This window comes from Oryzias melastigma, unplaced genomic scaffold (genome assembly GCF_002922805.2).
Source record: "Oryzias melastigma strain HK-1 unplaced genomic scaffold, ASM292280v2 sc00240, whole genome shotgun sequence".
Classification (NCBI taxonomy): Eukaryota; Metazoa; Chordata; class Actinopteri; order Beloniformes; family Adrianichthyidae; genus Oryzias; species Oryzias melastigma.
The window spans coordinates 158540-174609 of NW_023416887.1; the positions used below are offsets into that span (position 1 = coordinate 158540).

The 16070-nt window shown below is 40.0% G+C and overlaps 1 protein-coding gene across 3 annotated transcripts in view; it reads right to left on the bottom strand.

Moving 5' to 3' along the window:
- Nucleotides 1-2981: 2981 nt before the first annotated feature.
- LOC112141389 (histone-lysine N-methyltransferase EHMT1) overlaps nt 2982-16070 on the bottom strand; it is a 26872-nt gene continuing 13783 nt past the window's right edge. For all 3 annotated transcript variants that reach the window (XM_024264518.1, XM_024264516.1, XM_024264517.2), the window contains exons 12-23: nt 12749-12871; nt 11573-11674; nt 11385-11489; nt 9756-9910; nt 9517-9684; nt 8535-8679; nt 8379-8456; nt 6455-6570; nt 5578-5664; nt 5416-5494; nt 3251-3426; nt 2982-3179 (exon numbers count right to left, since the gene is read on the bottom strand). In XM_024264518.1, the coding sequence (XP_024120286.1) occupies nt 3083-3179; nt 3251-3426; nt 5416-5494; nt 5578-5664; nt 6455-6570; nt 8379-8456; nt 8535-8679; nt 9517-9684; nt 9756-9910; nt 11385-11489; nt 11573-11674; nt 12749-12871 (1431 nt within the window). In that variant the 3' untranslated portion in view covers nt 2982-3082. The remainder of the gene's footprint in view (nt 3180-3250; nt 3427-5415; nt 5495-5577; nt 5665-6454; nt 6571-8378; nt 8457-8534; nt 8680-9516; nt 9685-9755; nt 9911-11384; nt 11490-11572; nt 11675-12748; nt 12872-16070) is intronic.

Consider the following 16070-nt stretch of genomic DNA (forward strand, 5'->3'; position numbering starts at 1 on the left):
CTTCCTGGAAACTGGGACAAAGTGGATGTTTCTCTCATATTTATTATTTTAATTATTTTTGCTCTGGTTTTAACAAATTGATGGCTGAAAATGCTGAAGCCTAAAGCTTGCTAAAATACTAGCTAAATGAGAAGTTAGCCAAAAATACCCCCCCCTCTTCCCAAAAGAAAAATACACAATTTGAAACTTGTCTAATTTTGCCAAAACAGCTTGGATATTGTTTAAATATTAGCAAAACTCCAAATTAGCCTTTAAAAACTGGAAAATGTCAAAATTAGTCAGAACAGCTAGCATAATGCTAAAATACTAGCTAAACTCCAAGTTATCCTCAAAAGGAAATGGGGAAAAATGTCTAATTATGCCAAAACAGCTGGTATAATTGTCAAATATTAGCTAAACTCCAAATAATCCCCCCAAACAGGAAAAAATGTATAATTTTGCCAAACTACCAGCATAATGCTAAAATGTATTAGTTAAACTCAGAATTAGTATAAAAATTTGGAAAAATGTCTAATTTTATCAATATTTTAGTATATTTCTAAAATTTTAACTAAACTCCAACTTGGCCTAAAGACTGAAAAATTCTAAGTAAGCCAAAAACAGCTACCATGTTGCTAAATTAAAATTACCCTAAAAAATCCAGTAGTTGCTGAACATTTTTTTAGTTTGAATGGTGTCTCTAGTTAAACGTAGGCAGAAGTTCACAAGTTTCAAAGTGCACAAAGGTTTCCGAAGGATTTGAGCAATTTCTCATTCATCTGGGGCTTATTTTGCTAAATATTCAAAAAATATATTAAGTTTATGAATACCAAAAGTACAAGCAGTAATGTCCTGAACGAGCTGAACATTTTGATACTAAGATTGCTGAAATCATTGAAAGCATGATTGCGTTTTTACGTGCCAGAATTGGTACAGAAAGACAGGAGAATCACAGCATTCACACAATTATTATTGAAGATAAGGCCTACCCAGGAGAGTGCAGCTGGAACTCTGGCACTGCGCTGACCTTTTTGACTACAAAACAACGCATTGCGGGAAACGTCCTTTCAGTTCTTGTAGCTCAACACGATGCTGATCAGAAATGACTGGTGCTAAATGAAGGAAATCGGTTTATTTTGTAACTCTTTCTGGAAAACAGTGAATCCCTGATGAAAAAATGAAATTTAAAATCCTCTGTGGTTATGTGTGCTATTGTTGACATTAAAAGGTAACTCTAATTTTAATTTTAGTTATTTCTCTGGGAGAGTGGACATTACATTAACCCTTTAACACCTGAGGTGTCGCCAGGGGACGCTTAAACACAAATCTTTAACGTACTGTAACTTTACAACCATTAACACGATAATTACAGTAAATCAAAGAACATAAACACTGGAGCTCTGTTGTTAAACGGTTAAATACCTCATATGATGGTATAAAAGCTTTTATTTCTTGGAGGTTTACAGAAACGGCAGCAGTGTTTCTCTTATTTGTGCAGCTGAGGTGTTATTTCTTTCTCTAAAATTACAAATCTAAAGTTTCTAAAAGTTTTTTTTATCATTTTAGAGCCTTTATCTTCAGACTTTTTCATGTGAAAAATTCCGATATTAATGAATGTTTTCATCTTTGTTCATCTTTAACCTGATGTATGTGAGCCGTCATGGTTCAGCAGGTCTCTGTCCGCCTGTCGCCCTCTTCTGGTTATCTCTGTCATTGCAGTCCTCTGCCTCCTCCTGATGTCAGTCTCTTCTCTACTGGTCCACAGGATTTCTGAGAGGGTGGGACTCCTGATTCATCTGTTACCCATCTCCCCCCACTCTGGCTGTATTTCATATTAGTTTAAGTCTGTCTATGGAGGTTCGGCAGTTTTGTGACCCAAGCACTCAGACAGCAATGAGCCAGAACGGAGAAAACAGCTATAGGTCAAAGAAGTGGTGAGCAAGCCAGTCCAAAACCACCAAAGGTAATGAGGAGGACCCATAAACCCAGGAAATAAGAGCGAGGGCCAGGAGCATGACCTTGAAGAAAGGCTGGATCGCTGCAGAAGACTGACAGACTGACAACTGTCTGTCAGTTAATGACAGCAGCACAAGTGGAGAAGAAGAAGAAGGTGAAACCAGAAGGTAGACAGTAGGGCTGCCATGATTAGTCAACTAATCAACTACTAAAATAGTCGACGACTAATTTAATAGTCGATTAGTCTTCACTTTATATTATATGAAGTCAGAGTTTAGTAAAGTTGAAAGTTATAATGGCATTCTGCTAGCTTTTTGGACTATTTTGGCATTTATTAAGGGTTTTTAGGCTAATTTAGCTAATATTTCAGCAACGCGCTAGCTGTTTTGGCTAATTTTTTATTTATTTATTTTTTGCTTTTCAGGCTGTTTTGGAATTTAGCTAAACATTCTGTTTTGGCTAACTTAGGATTTTTTTTGTTTTTTTAGGCTATTTTGGAGTTTAGGAAATATTTTAGCTACATGTTTTTCAGGTTTTTTGGGTCTAATTTGGCATTTAACTAATATTTTAGCTGGCAATCATCTTCACGTTTTTCAGCTATTAATTTCAGTATCTTCAGCTATCATAACTAACATCTTCAGCAGTCTAAATCAGCTTACAGCATTCACACTAGCATTATCACAGGTAATGCTATATATCTAGATTTTAGTTACAGTAGTTTAAAGCTAATGATGGTTGAGAGATGTGCTTTACATCCAGTTTGCACATGACTCGATTAGTTGACTAATCGTGATTAGAGAGGAAAAATCCTCTGAATCATTTTTAAAATGCAACAAATTGTAATAAAATCTAATGATCTTCTGATTTTTTTGTTCTGAACCTGTTTTAGAATTAGACATTTTTATATTTTTCATTGGAATGTATAAAACAATATACAGAATGACAGAAAGATTTTGGAAAATAAACCTTCATGGTGTAAAAACAAAAACGTTTCCAGCTTCTCTTCATCCTAAACACTCCTAAAACAGACGTTAGGAGACAGTAAAAACACTTTTAAAGAACTTTATTCACCAGGTCATATAAAAATCACGTCCTCATCCACCTCTGCAGAAAGACCAGTGAGTGTTTTGTTGAAATAAGCTCACTTTTATCTGCCAGCAGCTGAGTGGCGACACTTCACGGAGCCACACTGGCAGCTGAAGTATTTGCTCTTCACCCTCCAGTAGTTCTCTCCATAATCGATCCTGCACAGACAGAGGAGGAAGGTTGGTCTGAGGGCCTCGTGGCAGAACTGAAGTTTCAAACCGGAGCTCACCCGATCTGCTGCCCAGCTTTGATGGGCTGGCTGGAGAAGAAGGCAATCCTGGGGAAGCGCAGGTCCTGGTGCGTGGTGAACACCCGCACAGCCAGCAGGTTGGGCTCGCACAGGTGGTTGATGAAGCGGCCGATGTTGCCAAAGGTCTTGGCATCGATGCAGTGGATGTCTCCCACCTGGACGAGACAAATTCTGAGGATCTTCAAGGAGCTCAAGGTTAGATCCCTGCCTGGACCGGAAACACTGGAGGACCGTCACATTTCCTTCCCATAGGTACCGAGCTATTTTGGGCCATAAATATTTGAAACCAAAATAAAACATTTTGAATACAAATATTGGTGTTTGGCCAAAAAAAGAGAAAAATGTCCAAAAGTTTTTGCTGTTCTAAATTAAGCTTAATTATTTTCAGCTTCAAATTTTCTGTTTTTTAGGTTTCAAAATTTCCATCTCAAAACTTTTTTTTTATTATTTCTACCCTGAAAATTTAAATTTCCAAACTTTTGGCGCCGTTTTGGCACGTTGGGGCGGGGCTAACACCAAGGACCAATCAGAATGGATGAGGGTGGTAACTTCAGTCCTGGTGCGTTCACTGACTCTGAGAACTGTAATGATTACGATCAGAGAATCTCTGCTTAGTTTGTACTGTCACAGTCTGAAGTTGAACCAAGACGGATGTAAAAAGCAGTTTTATCGCGTACAGATCACCCGTCCAAAACTCTGTTCTAGCCAGTTCAAAGCGCCGTCTTATTGAGTTAAATACAGGCGTAGAAGACGTCCTTATGCTGGAATAAAATGGCTCTGTGATGGTTGTCCTTATTAAGCCTACAGAACACGATGTCAAATACAGTGTACAGGTGGCACAGTGGTACTGCGTAGGACTGGTAAGTATTTTTACGAGAACTCACCCAGATTCAAATCCCTTTATTGGTTTAAGTTTTTTTTTTTTTTTTAGCACGTAGTTACCTTTCGGTAAAGTGCAGGACTGTGTAATAGTTGTTTTAAAAAGTTGTTCATATCCCTAAAAAAAAGTAGTTTTTTTTAATGCGAAATCTATGTATTTAAAAAAAAAAAAAAAGTTAAAAACTGCCCGCAGTGGGATTCAAACCTATTTAGAAGTCTTGCGCACCGGCGCCCTGTATCAAACAGTGTTCTGTAGGGTTAATGAGGGCGACCCACTCCAAACATGAAGAAACGGGTGAGTTTACGTGGGACTCAGACTCACATTTACTGCATTAACACTAGCCATTAGGCTACAGAAGATTACAGACACTGCTCTAGTGTTTTAAGGATGTTTTCTACGCCTGTATTTAACTCAATAAGATGGTGTTTTGAACGGGCTAGAACAGAGATTTGGTTGTGCAGTTTTACGTTATAAAATTCTGATTTTTACAGACGTCCTGGTTCAACTTCAGACTATGATAGTACAGACGAAACAGACCTTTTCTGACCGTAATCATTACAGTTCTCAGAGTCAGTGAACACACCAGGACTGAAGTTACCACCCTCATCCATTCTGATTGGCCCTTGGTGTTAGCCCCGCATCAACACACCAGGGCCAAAAGTTTTTAAACTGAAATTTTCAGCTTCTAAAAAAAAAAAAAAAAAAAAAAAAAAAAATTGAAATTGAAATTTTGAAACCTAAAAATTGGAAACTTTGAAGCTGAAAATAATGACGTTTATTTTAGAATAGCAAAAGGTCTTGGGCATTTCTTTTGGCCAAACATTGATTTTTTTTCAAAATGTTTTATTTGGGTTTTAAATATTTATGGCTCCATACATGGGTGCCTGCACGACAGACGCGGTCCATGTTTGCAGGACTATTCATGTCAGTTTTTCACAGTAAATTTTCCACTATGGTGTTTTTTTCTGTCAAAACTCGATGCAGACGGAAGACATCTCCAGGCACGTATCAAACATTCCCCGTGGACAATTCAGACCTCCGCAGGCGCTTTCTGCTCCTCGTGTTTAATGCTCTCCCAGGCATCAAATGACCAATCGCATCAAGTTGAAGGACTGAAACTGTAGAATTTAGGAGGCATCCTTAAAAGGTCTACAAAAGTATTTCCCGTTTCCAGCGACTGCAGACAGTAGAACTTTAGATCTAAACTTTGCTGGTTCTCTGAGCGACCTGTTTGGAGGTTACACATTCTGACAGAAAAACTCACCTTATTGTCGAGAGTGAAGAGGAAAGAGTCGTTCTCCCTTTTGTCGGCCTCGGTGTCCCGGATGATCTCTCCCACGTACCTGCAGGAGCATCCAGAAGGGGGCGCTGAGAGGCGTTCATGCAGGGACGCTGAACTCAGAAAGAGTAGAAATCTGGTCCTTACTCGCAAACGAACGTTCCCTGAGGAATATCCTGCATGGCGCGGACTCCCCAGCCCATCTTCTCCGTCCTGAAGAGCTGCAGACGGACTCTGGAACAACAACACAACTCTCATCCAGCAGGTGGCGCTACTTAACTTGATCTGAAGTGGAGCTTCAGTTAGCTCAAATAGATGAGAAGGTGAGACGGGAGCACATCAATGTGTCGCCGGTGTCCTTAGCATCTTTCTTTATTCTGAACCTGAACACCAGAAGTGACTATTCACACTTTTGTCCCTGTCTCCTTTTTGTTTGACGTCACCGTGAAAAGAGTCTATTGGTCCAGATGCCAGAATGAATGAGAACCTTCATCATACTCTTCATTTAGCCCTCCTATAAACATTCTCTCTAAAACACATTTGTAGTTTTCTTGAGTCTTTTCCTACATGTCAAGTTCACGGTGAGATATCAGCCTCTCGGACCATCGCTCCTCTGATTGGCTCACATCATTTGATCAATAGCAGATTCCATCAGCAAGTTTCTCCTTAAAATCCTCCTCAGATTGGTGACAACAGACATCCAAAAACACAAGCATACCAGCAGTGCAGATGGACTGACCTCTGGAATAAAGGCTTCATTCTTTCACGTAAACACAATATATGAATATTCATACTGAGTCGTTTTTGAAGGATTTTTTAAGGGGAAACAAGAGGGTCCACTGCTGCACAAATATAAGTGCTCAACTTTAAAAAAAAAAAAAAAAACATTGATCATCTCTGAACTTTTTCCCAATAAAACAAATTCTGTAGAAAGAAGTGTTTTCTCATTGGCTAGAATGTAGAAGAAGCTTCACGGTGAATCTGCATCCATCTGTCTCAGACGAGGAACTGCTTCCAACATCACCTCAGCCCGTTCTGAACCACACGGTTCCTGCAGGACCTCCAGCAGGAGCAGGCGTGGTTACACTCAAACAGAACCGGGGGCTCAAACTGACAGAAGTCCAGAGGCAGCCGGCCGTCCTGCAAACACACAAACCACACGGCGTGTGCTCAAACACCAGACACAATGACTTATCACGTGTCTGTAAGAAGACAACAAGGTCATCAGTGTGGAAACAGTTCTGGAAGAAGCCATTTCTCTGGACTCACCTGGAAACGGTCCTGATTGTGATGCCTTCAGGGTGTAGACTTTTACCAGTCGTTACACCAGCAGCACTAAACATGCTCAGTTAAACCAAAGGAACGTGTGTAGAGAAAAAGCATGTCACTCTGTGGCTCTGCCGATTGACTCGTTCACAGTTTTCATGCTGGTCAGGGTGTGATGTCATAAAGACTAAAATAACGGTTAAGTTCTTAACCCTTTAACACCTGAGGGGTCACCGCGGACACTTAAACACAATATTCAACATACTCTAACTTTTCAACCGTGGACATGATAATTCCAGTAGATTGTGAAGGAGAAAAGCTGCTCGCATAAACACTGGAGCTCCGGTGTTAAGAGGTTAATTGAAGGCTAGCTCTGAAGCTACCATCACGCCGCCATCGGAAACTTGTGTTTAAGCGACTATTTCCAATGGAACGTTTATGGAAATTAGGGATGCCGCAATTAGTTGACTAATCGACTATTAAAATAGTCGACGACTAATTTAATAGTCGATTAGTCGTTACTTTATATTATATGGAGTCATAGTGTAGTAAAGTTGAAAGTTATAATGACATTCTGTTAGCTTTATGGACTATTTTGGCATTTATTAAGGTTTTTTTAGGCTAATTTGGAGTTTAGCTAATATTTCAGCTACATGCTAGCTATTTTGGCTAATTTAGGATTTTTTTGTTTTTGTTTTTTTAGGCTTGCTTGATGTCTAGCTAATATTTCAGCTGGATGTTAGCTATGTTGGCTAATTTAGGCTTTTTTTGTTTTTTTAGGCTATTCTGGAGTTTTGCTAATATTTCAGGTACATGCTAGCTGTTTTGGCTAATTTAGGACTTTTTGTGTTTTAGAATATTTAGGAGTTTAGCTATTATTTCTGCTACATGCTAGCTGTTTTGGTTAATTTGGCATTTAATATTCTATTTTGGTATCGGCTTCAGCATCTTCAGCTGACAAATTCAGCTTACAGCATTCACACTAGCATCTTTGCAGATATTGCTAGTGTGAATAAATCTAGTTTTCAGTTAGTTTAAAGCTAATGATGGTTAATTTGTGTGTTTTACATTACCTTTGCCCATGACTTGATTAGTCGACTAATCAGAAAAAATAATTGGCGATTAGTCGACTATTAAAATAATCGTTTGTGGCAGCACTAATGGAAATGTGTTCAAAACTCATGTTCGTCCATCACTATGCACGTTTTAAGACACTATTTGGGCTCCACTTACAAAATGCTTCCATTGAACATGTTGAAATTTGAATTAATTGCGCGGAAAAATCCTTTTCTCAGCTTCAGAATCCACTGGAATTGCATTAATTGTGTAGTTCAAAGAACGCGTTATTTTGCGGTCGCCGTAAATTTCCCTGGACTTAAAGGGTTAACAATTGGGAGAAACTCTACAACTGTCCTCTGTGAGGAAGGTTTGAAGCCAGAGAAGTTCACCTAGTAACCACAAGGGGACCAGATGGTAATAACTACAGATGATACTGAAGTGAATGTATCCTGTTTGTGAAACAAGAACTTTCTTGTTTCTTCCAGTTTCTTTTTGTTTTCGGACCAGCTTCAAACAGGAAGTCAACATATTTCCTGGAGCCAGAAGCTGCAGCCCCTCCACATGGAAACAGGTCTAAGGCCAGTGTAGCAGGTGTGACGTGTGCTGCAGAGAACTGAACTCACGCTGTCGTACCAACACCTCAGGCTGAGCTGTGCGCACATGCAGGAGCTGGAGGAGCAGTCGTCTGCGCAGCCGCAGTGCTTCAGGACACAGAGACAGTCAGGAACAGTTTCATGGGCAGCGTGAACGGTCAGGGCTGGAAGCAGGTCGCAGCTCACCTGCAAGCGAGTGATGTCCTTGTCGATGTTCAGAGGGGAGGTAACGCAGCTGTCTGGGACGTACTTGAAGTTGTCGGGACACGGCTCGTTGTCAACGGCGTTAACGCAGGTTATTGGAACGGCCTCGTAACCCCGAGAAATGTCCCTGAGGTTAAAGAGGGACAGGTGAAACGGTGTGAGATTTGACAGAAATCCAGAGCAGGTCCTGAATGAGCTCTGTTGGATCTACATGTAATGTATCCACTCTTTATTCAAATTTAAGTGACATATTTGTTTAAAAATATAAACATATATACCGTTAATTAGGTTGTTTTTTTTTTACTTTTTGACGATGTTTTTGTTTTAACTTGGCTTGTTCTTTTTCTAATGTACAGCAAAAAGATCTTCTGAAAAAACTGTATAATGAATACTGTAAAGCTGTTGTACATTAAGTCTTTTTCTAATAAAAACATTTATTACAAAAAAGAGAAAGGTGTGGGTTCTGAGTCTGGATTTGAGAGTGTAGAGGGAGTCTGTCCTGCTTTGCTTCTGGGTGAGGCAGTCTGCACGACTGGGGTGTAAGAAAATATCATTCAGTGACATATAGAAATACTTTATTTGGCGATACTTGAATCGATTCAAAATACTGTCATGGTGATATTTAAATAATCATTTGAAAAGTTCAGTCTCACTTTGGTTTCCCACTTAAATAATTCCCAAATTACCGAAAGAAAAGCGTCATTAATTTTAAAAGTAACTTGTTTATGCGATGCAGTTGCAGTGCTTATTGTTCTGATCATTACATAACATGTATTTTACTATTTTATTTTTGTGAAAAAATGTTAATATTCAGATAATTCCTAAGTCATAATAAAAAAAATAGTGAAGTACAGTCTGGTTCTGTCTTCAGATATTTCAGGATATGTATTGTATCATGACGTGCATCGCGATACGTATCGCTAATACACACCCCTACAGTACAGACAGAAGGGGGAGGAGCTACCTGCAGAGCAGCCGCTCTCCCTGCCTCTCCCGCCCTCTCCTGGCTTCAGTCAGCTTCTTGTTGGTGTTGAGGGCCGTCCAAACCTTGGAGCCGCAGGAGCAGCAGTCCAGAGCCGTGTCCCCCTCCTTGTTGGTCAGAGAGACGTCAGCCCCTCGAGACAGGAACAGTCTGAACACAGAGGCTCGTCACAACAGGATGTGGACGGACTGGAAACGCAGCTTCTGCTTTCACAGACTCACATCACACACTCCAGGTGGTTTTCTCTGGCAGCAACGTGAAGGGGCGTGTCCCCGTGGATGTTGATGGCGTTCAGGTCACACCGCGCCTCCAGCAGAGCCTGAGCTATGTCCGCGCAGCCGGATAAAGCCGCCCAGTGAAGGCAGACGTTCTCCTCCTGTGACGGAGCATCACAGATCAAAGTTTCTTTCAGCTTCAGTCACCATGGAGACCCCATGGTGACCCGGCTGAGGGTGAGTCTGCTTCTCACAGGTGGTGACAAAGATTACCCTTTTAGTCCCAGCTGACTGTGTTTCTATTAATATTCTAAACCTGTGCAGGTGCAAAAGTGATCATTAGCACAATAAACCAAAGATGTCATCGCAGCATCAGGCCAGTGCGGCGTGCATACGCATAAGGAGACAAAGAGGCGATAAGTGATCTCCAGTCTGCAAACGCTCAACTATCTCTTTGTAGTTTGAAGTAATGAATCAAATGAAGTCCTTTATGCATTGAACCAATGGTATGGAGCTCTCCGTGTCATTGACTACTCACTGGAGCCCTCTAATGTATGAATGAACTTTATTTATATAGCACTTTACAACTGCTTATACCAAAGTGCTTCACAATAAAAGAATGAGGAAAGGCTGTGGAAGTATGAAAATGTCTCTTTCCTGACATGTGACAGAGCCAGATGTGCTATGGCTGAGAGCTAATCCTCGGAGGATGTGACAGAAAGCACGTCGGTTAGGGGTGTAACGGATCCAGATTCCTCGCTCACCCCCATCTCCTGGAGCGCTTCATTCAATCCATTTTCCAATCAAACAGCACGGAATTCACTTTCACCTTTTTTTTTTACTTCCGTCAAAGTCACTTTCTGATGGATGTTCAAGTGTGTTTAAAGAATCGGTCCCTGAAAAATGATCCCAGTCGGGATTCTAAAAACTTTAACATGACCTGAACTGTGAGTTTTGTGATCCGTTACACCCCTAATGTCTGTTTTTTGGAGATACTTTGGTTTCAGGACAGGAGACGTTCTCCAGACACAGGTACTATGCGACACATGCTGAAAACTAAAAATATATACATATAAAAACACTTTCACAGTGAAATGGAAATGTCTTTGTTTTTTTTTTGCTTTGCCTATTTGTCCATTTATTCCAAGTCATACCATCATCAGTTTCAATCCCAGAGATCACATTTCGAAGATTTTTCTCACATTGTAGAGGCCTCGAGATCACTTAGTGCTGCATTCACTGGTTCTGGTCATCATTCTGGAGTCACAGTCATATCTCTGCTTTTCTTACATCAGCCTTATATTTGTTCTAAATCTACTAATGCATTTTAAGGGGTTGAGATCAGTTCTCTCTGTTGTCCGGCACTCTGCATTGCAGGTCTATAAACAGGACTTTTTTCAGTAATGTGTCCTGCCTGCTTCATCTCTACGACTGACAGGCTGCTGTACATCTCTATGCAGATGACACTTTAACTTACGTGGAACTCCAGTTCTATAGTTTGAATTGACTTTCAAATGACGTGAGCCAATATTTTATTCATGGAAGTCAGAGGAAATGTTTAAATGGATAAATGTTACACTTATTTACTACTAGAAACTACAGCTGCTGCAGGTGTCAGAACAGTTTTAGACTGACCTTGTCTCTGATGTTGACATCAGCACCTTTAGCCAGAAGCAGAAAGACCAGCTCTTTGAACTTGTACTCAATGGCCCAGGTGATGGGAGTCCATCCTCCATCGTCCTGCACAGACAGACGACCCAGCACCTTCACCACAGTTCAGCCTAACCACTGAGACACTCTCAGGTGGTCGTGTGTGCTTTTACCTGACAGTTGATGTGTTTAGATGTTTTGGAGACCAGATGATGGGCAATGTCATAATGTCCCAGTTTAGCTGCCAAATGCAGACAAGTGAACCCCATCAGGTCCTAGAATGACAAGGAGACTCTCCATCAACGCAGCCTAGGGAAACTCTACCTCTAACTTTGAGATGGAACCACGAAAACTGCTACAGAAATCATTTAAACCAGGGGTATCAAACTCAATCGCACAAGGAGCCAAAATCCAAAACACACCTTAGGTCACGGGCCGAACAGGATAAACATTTATTGAACACAATAAAACTACATTTTTAAAACTTTAAAACTGTAATTTTTTAACATAATTATGAACTAGATATATAGTATTACCTGTGATGATGCTAGTGTGAATGATGGAAGGTGAATTTGGCTGCTGAAGATGCTAGTGCGGATACTGTAGTTGAAGATGCTGAAATTGATAGTTAAAAATGCTGAAGCTGATAGCTGAAATCACTGAAACTACCGGTAATAGCCAGTTAAAATATTAGGTAACCCCAAATTAGCCTAAAAACTACAAAGAACCTTAGTTTAGCCAAATTAGCTATTAGCATATAGCTGAAAAAAATAGCTAAAATAAAAAAAAGCCTAAAAAAAGCATAAATTAGCCAAACAGCTAGCATGTAGCTGAAATTTTAGCTAAACTCTAAAATAGCCTAAAAAATCTTAGTAAATCGCAAAATACTCCAAAAAGCTACCAGAATGACCATTTTTAAAACTTTAAAACTGTAACTTTTTAACATAATTATGAGTAATAAAAAAGCAGGAATATTATTCCAGAATAAATCAACTTAAACCTAAAATAAATTTACATTTTTTACTCTCCATAAAAATATATTTTGTCAAAATTATACAAGTTAGAAATAAGCACAAGATAACATCGGGTCATTAATAACAATAAAATGAAATGATCTGGAGGGCCGGATAGAATTACTCGGAGGGCCGGATCCGGCCCCAGGGCCTCGACTTTGACGAGTTGAACATTTTCAAGCAAATAGTCACTGGGCTGAGTTAGGCCCATTCCCACAGAACGAGAGAGTAAAACGACATTCCACCAACACTCAGGACCACGACAGTGTGAGGACTGGGAGGGATTTCAACAAAACAAACAAAGAATCACAAACGTGTTTCCATGAACACAGTCACCTTGTGATTGACAGCGGCTCCAGCCCGCAGCAGGTACTTCACCGTGTCCAGATGGTTGTTTTCGCACGCAGACATCAGCGGCGTCCGGTGCTCCTTATCAAACACGTCCATGTTGGCTCCAGCCTGTGCGCACAGGCAAAACGCGTTGTTTTACAAAATACTAGAAGTAGATTCAAGTCTCTCATGCATAAGGCACCAACAAACAAAAAAGGTTTTGTGTTTCATCATGTGGAGTGAAATAATGGAGCAGAACCAGTAAATGCTTGAAACAATGTCCAAACATAAAGAGTGTAAGCATAAACGCAGAAATAGGACTATCGATAAATATGTAAAAAAAAAAAAAAGAACACTAGCATGTGTCAATATGCATGCTTGTTTGAAGGGTTTTTTAATAGACCAATCAGAAGAAAGCCAGTGCAGCCCTCTGTCTCCGCCCCCAATCGTCAAAAGTCCTTTTCCACTCGTGCGCAGAAAGATGCTCTACAAGCAGAGAGTTCCCGCGTGCGCACGTGAAAACTGTTGCACGTGCTCACTGAGATTCTGCTAGCGCGCACGCATCACTCGTGCCCGAGGGAGCAGCTGACGCACGCAGAAGCAGACCGTCTCTCTCGCACGAGGACTCTTTCTGCTCACGGAGCATTAAACTCGAGCGCAGGAGCAGAAAGCGCTGGCGGGGGTTTGACTGTTCACAAGGAATGTTTGATACGTGCGTGGAGATGTCTTCACATAAAAAATGCTACAACTGCCAAACAAAATGCGTGATCTGTGTGGACGGAATTTGTTGAAATGCAAAAACAACTTTTCCTTTGAGATTTATACTGAAACCCCAAACAACCAGAATCATAAAGCATCATTCTGCTGGCTGTCATCTGTTCCACGTCTGAATGGATCAACAGTTTTCCAGGATCATTCAGCCCTCAAAAAGGAAAACTGAATTTAGAAACGCGAGCATCAGAAAATCCCCGTTAAAACTCCTTGGTCCTCTCTGATTTCATGATGGACGTCCTGCTTATATTGGTGTCGTTTTCAAAAGCTAAAGTGTGTTTGGTTACTAGAGGAATGCTGAGGTCTGCATTTGTGGAGTGAGAGGAAGCTCCAGTTGTCTAAGACACACAACATGACCCTGGTAATTCATAATTGAGCATTTCCATGTTAGCGATATAGAGACACATTATAGGACAAGTGCCATTGACACATACAGGATTATCCAGTTTACATGGTCACTTAAAAAATGATGAAAGAATGAAAAGGATTAAATGTTTGATTTGCATGTAAAGTTTCAGAATTTAAGCAAAACAACTTTGTAATGATCTAAAATTCACATAACTGAAGGTCAGAGCAGAAAAGTCCCCATTGACTGTATAAGAGAACTGGACTGAAGGAGTGTGACATCATCCATAGAAAATAGTTTACTTCGAGTTCCAACCAAATAAAGTCGATTCAGTCGCCATTTTTTCAAGATACAGATGTCGTCATGTTAGAACCAGACAACATCAGTAAGCAGTGACTGGTCTGAGATAGTCTGAGTCATCGTTTCTATGGCAACCAACCACTCTCACCAATCAGGATCATTGGAATACCCCCCCCCCCGAAAGTGTCTCAGGAGAATCTGTCCATCAAACGCTTCAAATGTTTGACATGAGACCACACGCTTTTATTGAGGCATCTGATTGGCCAGTTTATGACAGGAATAACTTATAATAATTAATAAAAATGAGGATTAACAATAAGATGCTGATGAATGAATTGGAGCAAGAATGGTTATTCTGACTAATGGAATGACTGCATAACAGCGGTTTATCTCTCTGTGAAAGTCTGTGGGGGTTTGGCTTCTTGTGGCACTTGATAAAACCAGCAGTGTGCTTTCACTTTTCCTTCTAGACAGATTGCTCGGCATTGGAGTCTCAGAACATGTAGCTGCAAGTTTCTCCAACTGCCTACACAACAGAACTCGGTGTAAATGGGATCATTGTTCAAAATTTGTTACGACTAAAACAGGAGTGCCACAGGGCTCAGTTTTAGGCCCCCTCTTATTTATTCTCCATATCAATGACATGGGCCAATCAGTCTCAGAACCCAACTTATTTATTGTTGTAGATCATCTCTCTGTCAGGTCATAGGAACCCTGCAGAAAGCTTTTGTGGCTGTCTAAAACTCCCTTCTTCGACTGAAACTAGTGCTAAATGCAAACAAGTCCAAGTTAATGCTGTTTTCCAATAAAAAAGTCCCAGATAATCTTCCTGGAGTCATCACTCTTGAAGAGGAAGTCATCGAGGTGGTCAGGAGTAAAAATATTTAGGTGTTTTGATTGATAACGCCCTCACTTTTAAACCTTTTATATAAAACATTTGACATTTTGGTTTCTTTTATCGTAATAGATAGTGTGTCTCTTTTAAAAAAAATAAAAAATCTTGCAAATGCAACTTTTTTATCTGTGCTAGATTACAGTGATCTTCTTTGTCTCGTGTCTGCCGATGTTAGACAGTGTTTATCACCCTTCCTACGGTTCATAACCAATGCAGAGCAATGACACATCTCTGTGAACTGTATTCAATTCAATTCAATTCAATTCAATTCAATTTTATTTATATAGCCCAATATCACAAATTCAATTTGCCTCATTGGGCTTCAAACGAGTGGGATGGCCTTCTCTCTCCAGTAGAGGCAGAACCACTGGTATAGTTTTTATTTACAAAGCCTTAACTGGATTACTGCGTCCCTATAGTTGTAAATTACTTAAACAAAGGAGCCTTCCCTCACTCCTTACCATCAAATGACCAGTTGTTGTTGTCTGTCCCACACAGAATTTGGGAAGAAAGCTTTTGTTCATGGAGCTCCCTCGGCCTGGAACATTTTACAAAAAGGTTGGAGACTGATTGAACTGCCATCGTTACAGGCTCAAAGAAAAACAAGTCTACAGAATGCTGTAATTGTTTCTCTATATCACCGTTTTATTAATTTAATCATGGCAGGGAATCAATTAAAAAATGAAATTAATTAATCAAAAACGTAGGAAAAAATTTATTGCAATTATTGTTATTTTTTTGGCGCAACATTTGCTCACCACTTGTTATCTGTGAATAATCACAATATGAAATCACTCGCATTTATACAGTTCATTTTTAATTAGTACTGTCAATCGATTAAAAAATTGAATCAGATTAATCACACTTTTGTGTTGTGATTATTCACAATTAATCACAATGTTTGACCAGGTACATTTTATATGACAATATGGAGATGGGAAGAGAAATGGAGTAGGAGTTATCCTAAAGGAGGAGTTTGTTAGGAGTGTTGTGGAGGTAAAAAGAGTGTCAGATAG